The sequence below is a fragment of the Mus pahari genome, chromosome X, assembly GCF_900095145.1.
Source record: "Mus pahari chromosome X, PAHARI_EIJ_v1.1, whole genome shotgun sequence".
In the NCBI taxonomy this organism is placed as follows: Eukaryota; Metazoa; Chordata; class Mammalia; order Rodentia; family Muridae; genus Mus; species Mus pahari.
This window is the reverse complement of record NC_034613.1, coordinates 73,409,211-73,425,981: the sequence shown is the minus strand read 5'-3', so window position 1 is coordinate 73,425,981 and position 16,771 is coordinate 73,409,211. Positions and strand designations below refer to the sequence as shown.

Here is a 16,771-nt window from a genome sequence, read left to right as displayed (position 1 = left end):
TTCTTTCTTTCTTTCTTTCTTTCTTTCTTTCTTTCCTTTCCTTTCCTTTCCTTTCCTTTCCTTTCCTTTCCTTTCCTTTCCTTCCTTTCCTTCCTTTCCTTCCTTCCTCCCCCCTCTCAACACGTGGTCTGGCTGTGTTGTGTGTCTTGGGGGTGGGGTTTTGTATATGTCATGGCAGGTGTGTGCAGGTCAGAGGGTAGCTTTGCAGAGTCTTTGTAGTTCTCTTTGCGTCTGCGTGGATTCCAAGGATCAAACTCAAGTCAGCCTCGCATGGCAAGCACCTTTACCTGTTGAGCCATCATCTTATTGGCCTCTTTTTTGTTTTTTTTTGTTTGTTTATTTGTTTTTACAGAAAGTACCTCACATAGCGCTTGAACTATGTAGCCCCAACTGACCTTGACTCCTGGTCTCCTTCCTCACTCTGCCTCCAAAACACTGGGATTACAGGCATGCTTACTATCCTGCCTGGCTGTGGTTTTTTTCTTAAAATGCAGATATGCACATATGTATACCCATAGGAAGGGAAATTTCACATAGTAAGAACGAAACAGGGCTGGAGAGATGGCTCAGCAGTTAGATGCTCTTCCAGAGGTCCTGAGTTCAATTCCCAGCAACCACATGGTGTCTCACAACCATCTGTAATGGAATCTGATGCCCTCTTCTGGTGTGTCTGAAGACAACTACAGTGTACTCATATAAATAAAATAAATCTTTAAAAAAAAGAACTAAAATTAACGAGTTTATTTCTGCTCAACACAGTAACCAAATGCTCCTCATAAGCTTGTGAAGTTATTACATCCCTTGAGAAAATCTGGGGACCTTTCCTCAATGATATGGATTGTCATTGTGTGATTGTAGTGAAATAGAAGGATTCTGTACAATTAAAAACTTTTATATTGCATGTTAACTTCATCCAGGGGCAATTGAGGAAAATGAACCATTTACCACCAAAAATATTCCAAATGGAAGGCTGGGTGTGGTAATATATGCCTTTTATTCAGCATTTTGGAGACAGAGGTGGTGGGGTGGTAGGGTCTCTGTTAATTTAAGGCCAGTCTGTCTACTACATAGAGAGTTCTAGGCTACATAGTGAGAGCCTATTTCAGAAAATTGCAAGTTTAAAAATTGTTTAGTTGTTGCTTTTATTCTGAAGTAATAGTCTACATGTTTAATTTTTTTCCTTCTTTCTGCTTTAAAGCCATTGGTGTCAGCAACCAGAGGGAAACCACAGTAGTCTGGGACAAGCTCACTGGAGAGCCTCTCTACAATGCCGTGGGTAAGTTATTCCTGCGGAGAGGTCCAGCACAGGGCCTTGTTCCAATGGCAAAGGTAGCCAAATAAGATAATTGACTGAAAAGCCGTATGTCCGTGGCTCCTATAAATCTGATGAGATGGCCAGCAGACTTCTCTTAAAGATGCGATGTTATATATTTAAATTTTTTAGATCATATTTATTCATATACTGAATTTCCTTTCACCCTTGCTCACTCTTTCTGCTGAGTCTTTGTATTAATATAAATGGGTGGATATTGCCAGGATGGTTTGTTGACTCCCCACTGTGTTTTTGACATCGAAAAGACATCTTTCCCCCTCCTACCCTGAAAAATAATAAAAATTGCAAGTGCTTAAAATTATCTATAAACTATTTGCATATCTACTTTTTAATCTAAAAAATTTGAACTTGTTAAGATAAATTATCAGATTTTTAACTGCTTCCATTACAGATTTAACTATTCTATCAGGGTACACAAAACGCAAAAAACTCAAGACTCTTACCTTTAGGTGTCAGGTCTTTGGTGTTAATGTCCCCGGGTAGAGACTAGCATTGTCCTTAGCGCATGGCAGTTGCAGAGCACTACATGATAATGCTACATCCTAAAAGGAAAATTGTGTTCTACATCCATAATCCTTAAAAGATTTCTGTGACAAATAGCAAATCGTGCTGGCTCTAATGGCATAGGCCTCTGGTTCCAGTGCTGGGGCAGGAAGATTGCCTCAAGTTAGGAGCCAACCTGCCTTACATTGCATATTCTAGATCACCTAAAGCTGGGGAGCAAAACTCTGTTTCAAAACAAGTGAGGATAAAAAGATAAAATACTATATGATAGTCATAATAAGTTATAAAGAAGGGTAACAATGAATTTTACAATGAAGGAAAGGAATATGAAACAGGAAGAGGAAGCAAATAAAAAGCATGTAAATCTACTATGTATATGTATACAGGACAGGATGTTTCTGGGCAGTGAGGCTATGAACTGAAACTGCTACTTACTTACTGAGATCGTTGCCAAGTAGTCTCAGAGGATAGAGCCAACTGTGTGTTTGTACACTGAGGGATTCATAAGTATCAAGAATGTGACCATTCCTTGAGAAGCCCACACCCGTGCTCCAGGTTGTGTGATTTGTTCTGAGTACCTGTTTTCCTCTTATCACAGTGCTTAAGGTCTATATTACTCCATCTTTAACCAAACACCAATGCTGTTTCATAAAAGAGATGAAGGAAAAATAAAGCGAGCTTGTAAGACTGACATTAATTAGGAAATATTAAGGGAGGAAAATAGCTTTTTGTTTTACATGCAATATTAAACTTTTGATTGAAACTATTTTCTAGGCAATTAGAAATTAGATTTTTTGGAAGCTTTTTATTAGTTAATTTTGGGAGAAAGCAAGTATGCATTTTATGGCATGCATGTGGAAAAATGAAGCTAACTGGCTGGAGTCAGTTTTCTACTTTTACCTTGTAGATTTCAAGGGTCAAAGACAAGTTGTCAGGCCTGGCACCAAGCACCTTTGTCCATTGAGCTGTCTCATTGTATATTTGTTTGTTTTGGAGCCAGGGTTTTATGTACACCAAGCTGGCCTTGAACCCACTGTGTAGCTTAAAGATAACTTTGAACTCCTGATCTCCCTCCCTCTGTCTCCCAAGGGTGTGGCTTACTGCTATAGGCACACTTGCCTTTAGATTGCTTTAAATGCAGATTTGAAAGTTTCTAACACAGACGTGATCATCTCAAATTATAGATGACCTCATTATAGAAATGAATGTACAATTAAATGTAAAACCTTGGCTAGATGCCTGTGTGTGTTTTATGTTCTGTGGTGAATATATATATATATATATATATATATATATATATATATATATGTATATCACAACAAACCAAGGAGGCCTGTCATTTACAATTCTGTCCCAGAAATAAAGAGTAAGAAGTTGGGAGCTAGAAGAAGAAATGGGAAAAGAACTAGAGGGCATAATCAATTGGACAAAGAGCTTGCTTAATCATTACAAGGATAGACGTTTCTAGCATCATTTCATCCAGAAAAACATGGAAATATCATTCATACTTGTGGGTTTCAGTTGAGGGTTTCATCATGGTATTGAATATTTGGCAGCTTTATTCCAAAGGAAGATCAGGTGGGATCAGTGGAAATAGAGTTAGATTGCCCCATGGACATTTGGTCAAGCTTCTGTGGCATGTTTGTATCAGGATGTGATGTTTGAAGTTTTAATTTTCTCTATCTTAGTTAAGGCTGCTAGAGCCGAGATACCATAGAGTTGGTAGCTTATTCAGCAGATACATGCTTATTATAGTTGTCAAGGCTAAAAGTCTGAGACTGATATCAAAGTGCCAGTTGATAGGGTCTGGTGAGGGCCCACTGGTGGTGCTGAGCGAATCATTTCCCTAAGTTTTCTCATCCTAATTCTTTCAAATTTGGGGATAGGAATTCGCTATGAATTTTTTTCTATGACATAGTCAGTCTGTGATGGGGCATATCTTTGATCTAAGCAATTGGGGGCATGGAGGCAGGAAGATCAGGAGTTCAAGTTTACCTTCAACTATACAGTGACTCTCTGAGGGCAGCCTGGGATACACAAGACAAAACAAAGAAATCTGTTCATAGCACTCCTTCCTTTTCCTCTTCCCCTTGTAAAGCTCTGTTATTCTAGCCTATTCTTGACATTTTCCTGCTTTTACTTAACTGAATTATATAACTGATAGGCAATATTTATTATGAATAGGAAAATGAGAAGAATCATTTGTATGTGTCTTTTTAAAAAATCCCCTGAGATACCTCATTGAGTGCTTGCCATCAAGCCTGATCACCTGAGTTTGAACCCTGGGATGGACATGTAGAAGGAGAGACTGACTGCAAGTGTCACATGACCTCCACACACATGCCAGTGCAATGTACACACAGTCACATGTATGCATACACACATACTGAATGAATAAATGTAATAATGAAAAGAATCGCTTCCCTGTGGCCTTCTTTTTTTATTACATGTATGTCGTAAGCACTGAATATATTTTCTCCTAGAATACTGGCACGGAAAATAAGATACAAGAGTCTTGAGAGTCAGTGTTGGCCCTGGCATAGGTTAATTGAACAGACTGAATCCTGACAAAGGCTATGCTCACTTGTAATAAGGCTGTGTGCTTACCGGTATCTTTTCTAGTTGTAAACAGCTGTGAAAGCTCTGGGTTCCATGGGTACATATGATGACCCAGTTTTAGATGTACCATTTTAGTGTGTTAATTCTGAGATCAATAAGGTAAAATCGAGTGTAATATCTAAGGAGGAGCATCACTGTGCTTCACTGCTTCCCAAACACTCAAGTCTGTCTTTGACATTGTGGCTTTTATGTACTAACAGCTAAAGTTGATTTCAGATCCTACATGTATATGCACTTGTATACACATACACATACACACACACACACACACACACACACACACACAGCGAGAGAGAGAGAGAGAGAGAGAGAGAGAGAGAGAGAGAGAGAGAGAGTGAGTTAGTTAGTTAAGTTCAGGAGAGATAGGTTTCAATTTTCCTGCTTTTCTTCTCATTAAGAGCCTAACTATTGGCATTTACAATTCTTATATTATTGAAGGGAAAGAAGTCAGTAGCATTTTGTAAAACTCTGGTGGCCTTTGCTTATGGTGTGTTGGATAACATGGAGTCTCCTCTTCATCTTGTACACTAGAAACTACTCAGGACAAATTGTCTCTGAGGAGATTTACTATATGCTTTGTGCTTAGCCAACCAGACATAGGTGGACCCCAGGGATTTTTTTTTCCATTTTGTTTCTTACATGTGTTTGCTTCCTGTTGTGATGATTAGCCAAAATGTACAGATTTGTGTGATTTATTTTCCAATATTTTCTAAAGATTATGGTTTCTTCTATATTGTGCATATCACTTAGCTATCTGGTCCATGAAGACTGAGGCAACTAAATTTCTCTTCATTTTTAAAACTCTTTGATCTGGACAAACTAAATGTACTACCCATATATTAGATGGGACATTATTCACACCATCCAAATTATTTTTGTAAACTATTCATTGGATCATCTGGACCATGGAAATTTCAATTTACTCAGTCTAAATAAATGTCATTAATACCTTCTAGAAGGGGACTAAATAGTATTTTGCACACACTAGAATTTATTTCCCTGCTATGTATTACTTTATAACCTTGAAAGTTAGCTGTTAGCTATGTCTTTAGACAGTGCTGTTCCTGTCTGTGGAAATGATTTTACTTCCAGCTACCCAATGAGGAAAGTACTTTCTCGGGATTGTGTTTTCCCAAAATAGCTCATTCCTGTCCTGCGGTGTAATATGACCATGGCAGGAACTCTATAGCATGTTCTTTGGTAGCATTCCTTTTTAACATCCCCTGAAGATGTGCTCCTGTAATATATAATGCATGATTTCAGTTCAGTGGTTTTTTTTTTGAATTATGATTGCATATATGTTGCCAAGTAGGAAAGACTCTTTCTGAACAAGAAACACATACTTCCAAGGTCTTCATCCAAATGGAAGTACGAGTAAACAAGACATTCGGACTGGACATTCTTTGTTCCCCTTCTACTCTATGTCTCTTCCATTTCTTTTTCTACATTCATGGGTAGAAAACCATTCATTCTAATGAACTTGCCCAAATATCTGCCATCTCAAAGCAAGCGTACATCGACCTTGAACCTGGCTATCTCTAGCATGAATTGCCATTATTTCTCCTAATGCTCCAGCTGCTCCAGTTTCTCCTGGCTCTTCAGTTCCAGTTGCCGTTGTCCCCTCTGGCTCTTCAGTTCCAGCTGCTGGTGCTTCCTCAGGTACTGGTGCTCTGGCTACTGCTCCCTCTCCAGCCTTCCAACTCAAGACATGTTGGGGGAAATTGACTGCTGCCGTCAGATCTGGATCTCTCACTTCTTTCCATCTCAGAAATTACCTGCACAAGGGGCTCAGTCCTCCAGCTTGGGGAATCCTCTCTTTGGCTTTTGGTCTTTTATTCTGCAAATCTAATTCTGCCATCTTAGTTTCTGTGATGAGTTTTCTAATTGTTTTGTTCTTAATTCAATTAATTTTGAACCTTTTCGAATTGTTTGGGTAGTCTATCAACCACTGACATCTTTCCCTTTGCACTTTGTACTAATTCATTCTGTGTACTCTAATTGCCATGAACTCATTGATTGCACAAAGGAAATATCATGGCAGCCTTCTGAAGTCCTGGAACAGTTGAAGGGAAGGACTTTTGATACCATCTACTCCAGCACCCTTAGTTTATATTTAGGGGAAAAAAAGGTCAAGAAGGGTTAAAAAAAATCATCAATCACAAAGCTTGATGGCAGCGAAGCCAAACTTCGGTTTCATGATTTTACATTCATATTTTGATTCTTTGTGGAGTGGATTTAATTCTGTGGACAGGTACCACTGTAGTCAAGTGTAACTGCAAGTCTGGTTAACATGTCTTTGTTGAAGAGCAATAAAGTCATAGGACCACTGAGGCTCCTAGTGCTACCTTATTGACAGTGTTTGGTTTGGTTTTGAATTAAGAAATTGGAGCACATTGCTGCTCTAAAAAACATGCCCTGTAAAACACATACTCACATAGTAGTATTGTGTTGGATAACTTGGAATACTCACAGAAAAGCACATAAGCTCAACCCTGGCCTAGACTTGAACCAGAATCCTGCAAGGTAGGTTATGGTTAGATAAATTCAACGTTTTCTAGGTGGTTTCTTTAGGCTTCCTAAGAAAGAACCACTGCTGTGGAATTCTAGTAGTGATTTCTGGAAAGGAAGACACTTATTTTAAGACAAATTTGTGTGTCCTATTCACGGATCTCCTGTCCCAGAATTGTGGAGTATGGGGCCCAGCTTTCAGCTCCCCAGTAAGTGTTGCATTAAGATGTGAGTAAATGGGGACTGGCGGGGTAGAGTTGGTGAAAGAACACTTGCATAGCATCTGTAAAGCACCCTGTTCATCTCTACCCACCGTTCAGTGAGAGGGCAGGGCAGTGGGGAAGAGAGAAAGAGGGAGAACACTAGCTTGCATGATCAAAACAAGAGGCTAGAGAGCCAAGGCAATGGATTTCAAATCTATTTGTTCAGACCTCTCTTTACGAAATGAATTTTATGTCATAATTCAACAAACTCATATAACTGAAACAAATGTTTCCCAAATCTACCTTTATCCTACCAAGTACAATGAACTCGAATATTTGCTACCCTAATCTATCCTATTTAAGTTTTTTAAAGTAGCAATCAAAACTCACTACATTGAGTTTTAAACTCATAGCTCATTGTAGTTCAGAGCACTGAGGATTAAGATGTGCTCATTCATCATACATAGCCCAGATTTAAAACCTCTCTTTGAATCCTTTTTTCCCCAATTATTCTTGTTAATCCAATACCATCTGCTAAAGTTGCTTGCCTGGGAGGAAAGTCTATTTTTGCCACCACCACATAAGGCTGTTCCTTGTAAAAAGTAGCTGACTCTTGTTCCTTTGGTGTGGGAGATGTTGCCACCTCTGATATTGCTAAAAGTTTGTGTCCTGTGATAGAAAACTTGACTCCAATTAAATAGGGAAAAAAGTGATTTCTTTTACTAATGGATCTAGCCACCCACTGGTAGCTTAGTTTAGGTTTTGATTCATTCTGAATACAGATGAGATGGCTCCTGACATGACAGACTGACAGATCTTCCCTCATAAGAAGAGCAGGCCCAAATGACAGTGCCAAATGCAGCTGAGAAAAATGGCAGTTGCAGACTGAACATAAATCTCAGTTGGGTAATTTGGCCAAGGATCTCTTGTGTAAGAATTTAGGGTTCATACCCAACCCTGGAACTTGGGGTAGGGTGAATTCTCAGATAAACCACATGGCTGAGGATTTTGGAAATCTAGATCCCCAAAGGGAATTTGAGATGATACTACTGTTGTAAAGAGATGCTAGGTACCATATGCAGATCTTACCAATAGGCCAATCTGGTTTTGGGGGTTTTACTATCCTATTTTCTTGGTTGTCATGTGGGTCATTTGCTTGCGGCTTTTTCTTCCTATGAAAATCAGTATTATATCTGGAAGTCTCCAGTTAAAATCTCATGGGAATTAGTCCCATCAAAATGAAGAACTCTGCAATTTAAATAATTAGAATTTGTTGAAATTTACTAGAGGAAAGAACTGATTTTAAATGAAGAGAACACAGTAACACAGTTAAGTGAGTCAAACTAGGTGTCTGTCAGCATTAAAAGAATTTAGTGTGCAAGCTTGCATTACCTCCCCCAGAATCCTTTAAATAGACTATGGACTTTGATTTTTCTTCAGGAGGCATCTAAACATAGTTAACATTTAAAAATACCAAGTAACCACTACAAGATTAAAAGCTATAAAAGTTAAATACAATAGACCCTATCTTTAAAAAACAATAGCAAATCTGGTTCTGTTTGTTAGTTATGCAATCTATGATGTTGTTTTTAGTGCTTTCTATTTCCCAAGCTTCTGACACGAATCAAAATGAGACATTTTCTCCTTGGGGATCAGAAAGCAGGCAGCAAATTTAGTAAAGAAAATAGTGGTTCATAAGAGTTTTCCCCATATAATCCAGCAAAGAAATGAATTGTAATTAAATAGAATTTTTTAATGATTTCATATCTTGCATCCTTTGAAAGATTTTAATGTAAATAAACATCCCATACTTGAGACTGAATCCTTTGTTACTTCAGCAATAGGGCTTAGATTCTCTCTTTAGTCTTTGTCACAGTCTTCTCCCAAGGTCTCTAAAATACACATTTTATCCTGAGCTGAGTGTCTTGCACTGCCACCTAGCCTGCCCGGGTTTCAAGTCTTCTGTCCATCCATGTGTGTTTAGAAAATCCCTACTCCAAATACTCTTTCATAGTTTTTTTTCCTATCAAAATAAAAGCCCTAAGGTTTGTATTGTTCTTATACTTTTGATCTGTAATTTTGCATAAAAGCTTTCAATTCTCCTTTGTAAATATATATTTTCTTCTAACAGTATGTCCATTCATTTCTAATCTTCTAATTTCTGTCCTTTAAAATTTAATTGCATATGGAAACTAATCAGTCTCCTATCTGTGACAGTGATTTCACTAGGTTCTCATTTTTATGAAGTTCTTCATATATATTATTATGTTTTGATCTATAGTGTGGCTTGACCTAAGAACCCAGTCTACTGTTGAGAACCTTAGTAAAAGAATTCCAGGAAATAATAACTTTGTCAAGGTAAGAAATCTTTTAGAAGTACACTGTAAGAATGTATGATTAAAAAAAAATCACAGATTTCGTGAGACAGACTACCTTAGTATATGACAATGTGGTTATTTTATAGAACTTATTCCTTCAGCTATATGAGGCCAGTTTGGTTCTTAACATTTCTGTCTTTCTTGTTCTGTGAGGTAACTGGAGGACAGACTCGTAGAGATTGTATTTATCCCAGTAGCCTAAATCATATTCCCCAAGGGTGTTTCTTTAATTTACCTGTCGTTTAAGAATCTATCAGCATAGTATCTAATTTTAGGTTTTTAGGAATTCAGGGAGAAAGAAAAATTAGCCAGTATTCTAGACATTCACTGAAGACCTTAAACAACTTTCTTTACACAAAGAAGAAGAATAGATGTCTAAGTTTAGATCGTCATATAGATTTTTTCTCTTTAGGTAAATGAAATTAATTCCTTAGCAAGTTCAAGTTATTCTAGAACTCCAAAAGACATTGTATTTTCTTTCTGGTACTTTGTTTTATTTTATTTTTGGTGAGGTATGTCCCCTTTTTATTTTCCAGAGGGACACATTGGTTCTTAAATCTAAAATTAATGTTCAAACACCGTTAATAATTACAGGCTAGCAAACAATCCCATGTCTGTGCCCTTCCCCGCCTAAGTAGTTTCCGTCTTGTCCTGCCCATTTATTACCTATTCTTGATTATTTTGTCACCCTGCAAAGTTCTCTATTCCTCCATCTACAGTCTCCTTCAAGGGTTGTGAGTTTTCTCTGCACAGCCACTGCAGGCAACTCTTCCACTCCCTACCTGCATCATTTTAAGACTTGATGTCTAGTAGCTTTCCAAGATCTTTGTGAGGACATCCTTTGGTATGTTCTTCTGTGGGATGACCCTGCCAAGTCAAATAATATGTCCGTATGTCAACATATTTGTGGTATGTTATTTTCTTCCATTGTTTCTGAGCTTTGATTCTTCCTGGCCCCCAGGCCCAAATTCTCAAGAAAGATCAATAAGCATACATGAGTTTCGTCTTTACCCCTTTAACCCTTACCCATTCATTGTATTGCTGACTTTAGCCAACTGCTTTCTAATGTATAGCAATTCCATATTGCTTTAAGCTTGCATGTCACTGAGCTCTGGTATATTTATTTTCCATTAAGTTTATATTACTCTGTTATTTGAATCGAATATAGTATGTTATTAACCTATGTGTTTGAGAATAACTTTCTTGTTATTGATTTACAACTATTATATAATCACAATCTCCCATAAAAAGAAAACTAAAATGCAGAATTTTGGTTTAGGATCTACAGATGAGCAATTTATTTCACAATAGCATTATATTGTCACTGTCTAATGAGAAGATGGTAGATTGCTTAGTTTTCTCTTTACCTTGCTTACGTGTCTGCTCTTTGAACTGCCAACATAACCACTCTGATCTTTGTCCATAAACACGCTTTCATGTACCATGGGCTAGAAAAAGTGCTTTCATTTCAAAGTCCTTCACAAAGCATTCCCATTAGAACTACTATCCAGTTTATGTTTTGTTGAGTTCTTTTGTTTAGATGCCTTGTTTTCAACTGTGCTAAGTCTAATTTACTGACTGAACTTCCTAACTGTTTTAGTCCAAGACAGGCCTTCCACTTAGCACTTACTTCAGTGCAGTGAAACTTCGTTGGCTCCTTGACAATGTGAAAAAGGTCCAAGAGGCTGTTGAAGAAAATAGAGCTCTTTTTGGGACCATTGATTCATGGCTTATTTGGGTACGTTTAAATGTGATGTATGCAGAGAAAAATGTTTTGGGGGATTTTTTTAAATTGTCCTATTTTCTACCAACATTTTGGACTTTTATTCAGCATCATTATTGGGGAAAACTACTCAAACAGCAGCAGAATGGCTCAGCGTCTATTTGAGAGATATTTTTATCTACTTCTCTTTTATTTTTCTTGTTTGATTTGAGTGACAGTGGAAGATAATTACCAATACCATATTTGACAACTCTTATCTTTTAGGCAAGTAATCTAGGTAGCTTCTCTCTCAGGCCTATCATTTTCTTCTAGCCCACTAGCCATTTCTAAGAAGAAATAACTATTTCATGCAATAAACTATCTACACTTATTTTCTTCTTCACTGTCAACATTTGATAACTTTCCCTTGGGAAATCATGCCAGGATACGAAATTAAACCATAGCATAATTTTATATTAAAATATTTTGTCCAGAGTGGAACACAGGTCAGTAATAATTAACATTTTAGATATTTATATGACTCATTATTTTTCTGGTTTTGGCTTTTTGAGATATGATCTTAGTATATAGACCAGACTGGTCTGCAGTTCACTGTGTAGACCCTGTCAGATTTAAACTTTTGCCAATCTTCCACCGACCTCTGTTTTCTGAGTCTTGAGATGCACACAAGAGTCACTACATCTAGCCATTTCCATTCTGTCTCTCTGTCCTCTGTCTCTCTCTGTCTCTTTCTCTTTCTCTCTCTCTCTCTCTCTCTCTCTCTCTCTCTCTCTCTCTCTCTCTCTCTCTCTCTCTCTCCAGGATTTCATTACATAGTCCTGGGTGACCTAGAACTTGCTGTGAAGACCATAGATGGCTACCTACCTCTGCCTCCCAAGTTCTGGGATTATACATATATGTCATCACACCTGGATTATAATGTAGATTTTTTTTTTATCTTTTAAATTATTTTATTATTTGTGTTCATGGGTATTTTGCCTGCATGTATGTGTACCATGTGCATGCAGTGTCCTCTGAGGCCAGAAGAGAGAGTCATAGTCCTTGGGACTAGACTTAATACAGTTGTGAGCTGATGTATGGGTACTGGTGATGTATGGGTAATTAAACCTGAATTAATGCCCTTAATTGCTGAGCTATCTCTCCAGCTCCACAATATAGTATATGTGTTGTTGTGGTTTATGTTCTCTCTCCCTTTTTATCCCTGTTACATTTATTATGGGCATTTTTTGTTAATGTGCTCTCAAACAGGCAATACTGTTGCCAACATAGGCAATACAGTAAGCCACCTATAAGATCATAAACCTCTGTGCCAATCTTGCTTTATCTATACTCACATAATTCCATTTGTGTATACTTCAGTAACTATGTGAGGAACTTTTTCAATATTTGCAGGAACTTCAGGTTAGTCTTGTCCTTATTCTCATTTATGGAATCCATACAGCAGATCTTTAGAACATGTCCTGGAAGAGTTAGTTACCCTTTCCACTCATCTGTAGTTTGCCAGGGAATGTATACTTTGTGCTTTGTAGAAGCCAAGTGCTTTCTCATATGTCAGTCACAGTTGAATGAATAGCTCTAGCAGTGACTTTGAAGCAGAATGATGTAGGAAATGGGAAGCACAAGCTGTAGGAAACAGGAGAGAACATTTTGGGGCCACACCCCGTGGGATGCTATTTATCTACCTTTGTTCTTTTCTTGCCTCCTCCTTACACTTGAAGGAAGGCACTATTGGTTCCCAAGGTGTTATAGAGAGCTTATAATTCTGCTTTCAAGATATATGCAAAAGAGGTGTTATGAAAAAAAGAAAATAAAAATAGACAGGTTTCCTATAAACCTTGGAAGAGTTAAATTTCACCTAGTCAAAGTTTGTAAAGCTCTGTATTTTCCAAAGATAGATTAAAAAAAAACTGACTTTAATTGACTACAATTGTATGAATACAATAGGCACACAAGTGAGGCTGTGAATATTTGAGTGCTGTCAATCTGAACTGTGCTATGTTACAAATATAAAATGCACACTGCCACAGTCATCTATAGGATAGAACACAGAGACCCCAATGGAGGAGCTAGGGTCTGCAACCCTATAGGTGGAACAACAATATGAACTAATCAGTACCCCCAGAGCTCGTGTCTCTAGCTGCATATATAGCAGAAGATGGCCTAGTCAGACATTGTTGGGAAGAGAAGCCCCTTGGTCTTGCAAACTTTATATGCCCCAGTAAAGAGGAACGCCAGGGCCAAGAAGTGGGAGTGGGTGGATAGGGGAGCAGGGTAGGGGGAGGGTATAGGGGACAATCGGGATAGCATTTGAAATGTGAATGAAGAAAATATCTAATAAAATAATTAAAAAATGCACACTGGATTTCAGATTTAAGACCAAAGAAAGTAATAATGTTTTTATTGATTATATATTTACATATTATTTTAGATATGATATAGTAGCTAAATAAGATGGAATATAGAATATATATATATATATATATATATATATATATATATATGCATACATATATATAAAAGCTTTACTTGTTTTTAATGTAGCTACTTTTTTTTAATTACCTCTGTGGGAGCATGAGGGGGAATGCTTGTCATGGCATTTGTGTGGAGGTCAGAGGGACAACTTGTTGGAGTCAGCTCTCCTTTTCTCCTCTATGGGTCCCAGGAGTTAGCTCTGGTCCATCAAAGCTTAGCAGCACATGTCTTTACTTGATGAGCCATCTTACAGGCACACCTACTGGACATTTAAAATTACATGTGTAGCTCACTATATATATATATATATATATATATATATATATATATATATATATATATGTATGTATGTATGTATGTATGTATTTGTTTTGGTTTTTTCGAGACAGGGTTTCTCTGTATAGCCCTGGCTGTCCTGGAACTCACTTTGTAGACCAGGCTGGCCTCAAATTCAGAAATCCGCCTGCCTCTGCCTCCCTAGTGCTGGGATTAAAGGCGTGTGCCACCACCGCCCGGCTCTACATTATATTTTTGAGTGCTGCTGACACCTCAATTATTGAAATGTTTGGTTCTTCTGCTTGTTTTATGTACCCTGCTGCTGACAATTGCCCTTGACAACATATAAATACAAGTGCAGATTAGTTCAGACTTACTCCGTTCCTTTCATTCCATCTAGAGTTTAACAGGAGGAATCCATGGGGGTGTCCACTGTACAGATGTAACAAATGCAAGCAGGACGATGCTTTTTAACATTCATTCTTTGGAATGGGATAAAGAGCTCTGCGAGTAAGTTATGTAGTTTTCCCTATGCGTTCTTCTGTATGTCTAGAGCCTCAATTGTACTGTTTGCAAATGGTCATTTTATATTAACATATATTGTTGATATTTCAACTACAGTATGCAAGTGTATTTGTACGAGGGTTTTGTTTTGTTGTTTGGGGGGCATTGTTGTGACATAATGTCTCACTGTTGCCCGGTCTAATCTTGAATTTGTGGGGATTCCCTTGCCTCTGCTTCACAAAGTCTGGGATTATAGGTATGAACTACCACACCCAGATTCTATTGTATATGTGTGTTTTAACTTTATATATTAGGCGTGGGTGTACACACTCACATAAGGTTTGTGTGTGTAGGCCAGAAGGTACTTCTATGATTCATTTTCTTTCTGCCCTTTGGCTTTCAATATACCAAACTCTGGTCATTCGCTTCCATAGTAAGTGCCCTTATCTGTGGAGCTATCTCACCAACCATGACATTAATTATTCTTTATGGGTTAGCCTCTTTTAGAACAATTCTTTGCTTGCTGAGTGTGCTTTTAAATTTATACTGATTTGGTTCGTTAAGTTTGGACTGTTAAATACCCAAACATATAGCTATGTTCTCTAGACTCATGTGTTTGTCACTATTGAATTATGTGACCAGGCACACCTATTCTCCAATTATGTGTATTTAAAGTGTGTCTACACATTTATTCAAAACAGTGTTTTATACTCCAAGCTATTCTTTTTTCAGATTTTTTGGAATTCCAATGGAAATTCTTCCCAGTGTTCGGAGTTCTTCTGAGATCTATGGCCTAATGGTAAAGTAAATAGGAGGAGGAAGGGATTTCATTAAGAAAGAAAGACCTTTGCCCTTTAGAATTCAGCAGTTAACTTTATTACATTTTATAGCTTGGGATTGGGGACTTTCTCTGTGAGTGTCGGTAGTATGTAAAATAAGAATTTAATGTTTTTTAAATGGTTTTATAACTAAAAACTTCAGAGTCCTTACTACCAATTGATGTTCTATTTATAAACTTTAATTGGCTTTCCTTTCAATAATATTGTTTTTGTCATTTGAATATTAATATTTGAAAGTACTGTAGATAACCTAACTCTCAACAGTGGTGTGGGAATGCTTGGGAAAGTTTATTCTCCCATATAACTGTAGTAGCTGTGATGTCTGCTTTTAATTTAGAGCAGGTATTAGTCACATCTAGTGTTCTTTTTCCTAGTTAATCCCTTTTCATGGCTAAACTATTCTTATATATTTCCTTCTTTGTCAGTTTGGAACAATTTAACAAAGGAACTGAAAGCAAAGAATCTGTTTCTAAATTAGGTTGCTAATTAAGGCTATTTCCTTAACAGACATTTTCCTTAAACCCAGAAGGAGAAAAGTAACTGTGCTTAGCATCTTTGAAAATTTGTAGTCAAGTATCAGGAATAGTAACTTTTAGGAGGGTATCAACTAGCATTTGAGCACATATGATATACATGCATGATAAAACTTAAAAATAAATTTAAGGAAACTTCAAAAGTAGCCATTTCATGAAAAATATTAGGAACTCCATTCATAGAGTTAATAAAAATGGAATGAATGCCAAATGTTCTAGTTAATGGTTGAGCAGGAATTTTTAAGTGCTCTGTGTGAGCACTTTAAGGCAATGCTCAATTGCTTAAGGCAGGCATAGCCACTGCTTAGCTACAGTGCTTTCATAGTTTCAGAATGATCACAAACTCACTTGGGTGAGAGCAAATGAAGCTATTTTTGAAATAGCTTCAGAGAATGATGAAAGAAAACATTAAATTGGCCTACTTTTCTCTTGCATTTAAAATATTATGCTTGTGTCCCCCTCTCTCCCCCTTGCTGACTGTAGAAAATCTCTCATAGCCTGGTGAGTAGGCTACCTACCAATTATGCTACTCATTCATTTCAAAAAGATACAGTGCATTTCCATGTCTTTTAAGACAAACCTAAGTCCATTCACTAAACAGATGCATTTAGAAATTCCATGACCTTCTAAAATATTATAAGCTATAGTCATATTTTAGTTTTTTTACAGGAAGCAGAATCTTGTTTATTCATTTATATTTCCCATAAGATTTAAATCAATGTTTCTAAAATTCTGGGGGATCCAGAGATTCGCATGCTACCCATTGCAAAGTACAGTTATAGTTATAATGTACTTTGGCCTTTAATGTAGTAGTGACATTAGAAAGGTTTTTTAAAAATATCTTGTGTATCTGTCTTATCTAATATCTTGCCCAGTGTT

At 37.2% G+C, this 16,771-nt stretch overlaps 1 protein-coding gene across 6 annotated transcripts in view; it reads left to right on the top strand.

The window, feature by feature from the left end:
• Gk (glycerol kinase) overlaps window positions 1–16,771 on the top strand; it is a 73,828-nt gene that overhangs the window by 21,485 nt on the left and 35,572 nt on the right. For 2 of the 6 annotated variants that reach the window (XM_029534022.1, XM_029534020.1), the window contains exons 4-10: window positions 1,199–1,276; window positions 6,032–6,115; window positions 9,449–9,525; window positions 11,146–11,283; window positions 14,417–14,526; window positions 15,253–15,319; window positions 16,376–16,393. In XM_029534022.1, the coding sequence (XP_029389882.1) occupies window positions 1,199–1,276; window positions 6,032–6,115; window positions 9,449–9,525; window positions 11,146–11,283; window positions 14,417–14,526; window positions 15,253–15,319; window positions 16,376–16,393 (572 nt within the window). The remainder of the gene's footprint in view (window positions 1–1,198; window positions 1,277–6,031; window positions 6,116–9,448; window positions 9,526–11,145; window positions 11,284–14,416; window positions 14,527–15,252; window positions 15,320–16,375; window positions 16,394–16,771) is intronic. The other 4 variants (XM_021188840.1, XM_021188839.2, XM_021188837.2 and 1 more) reach the window with 3 other exon arrangements.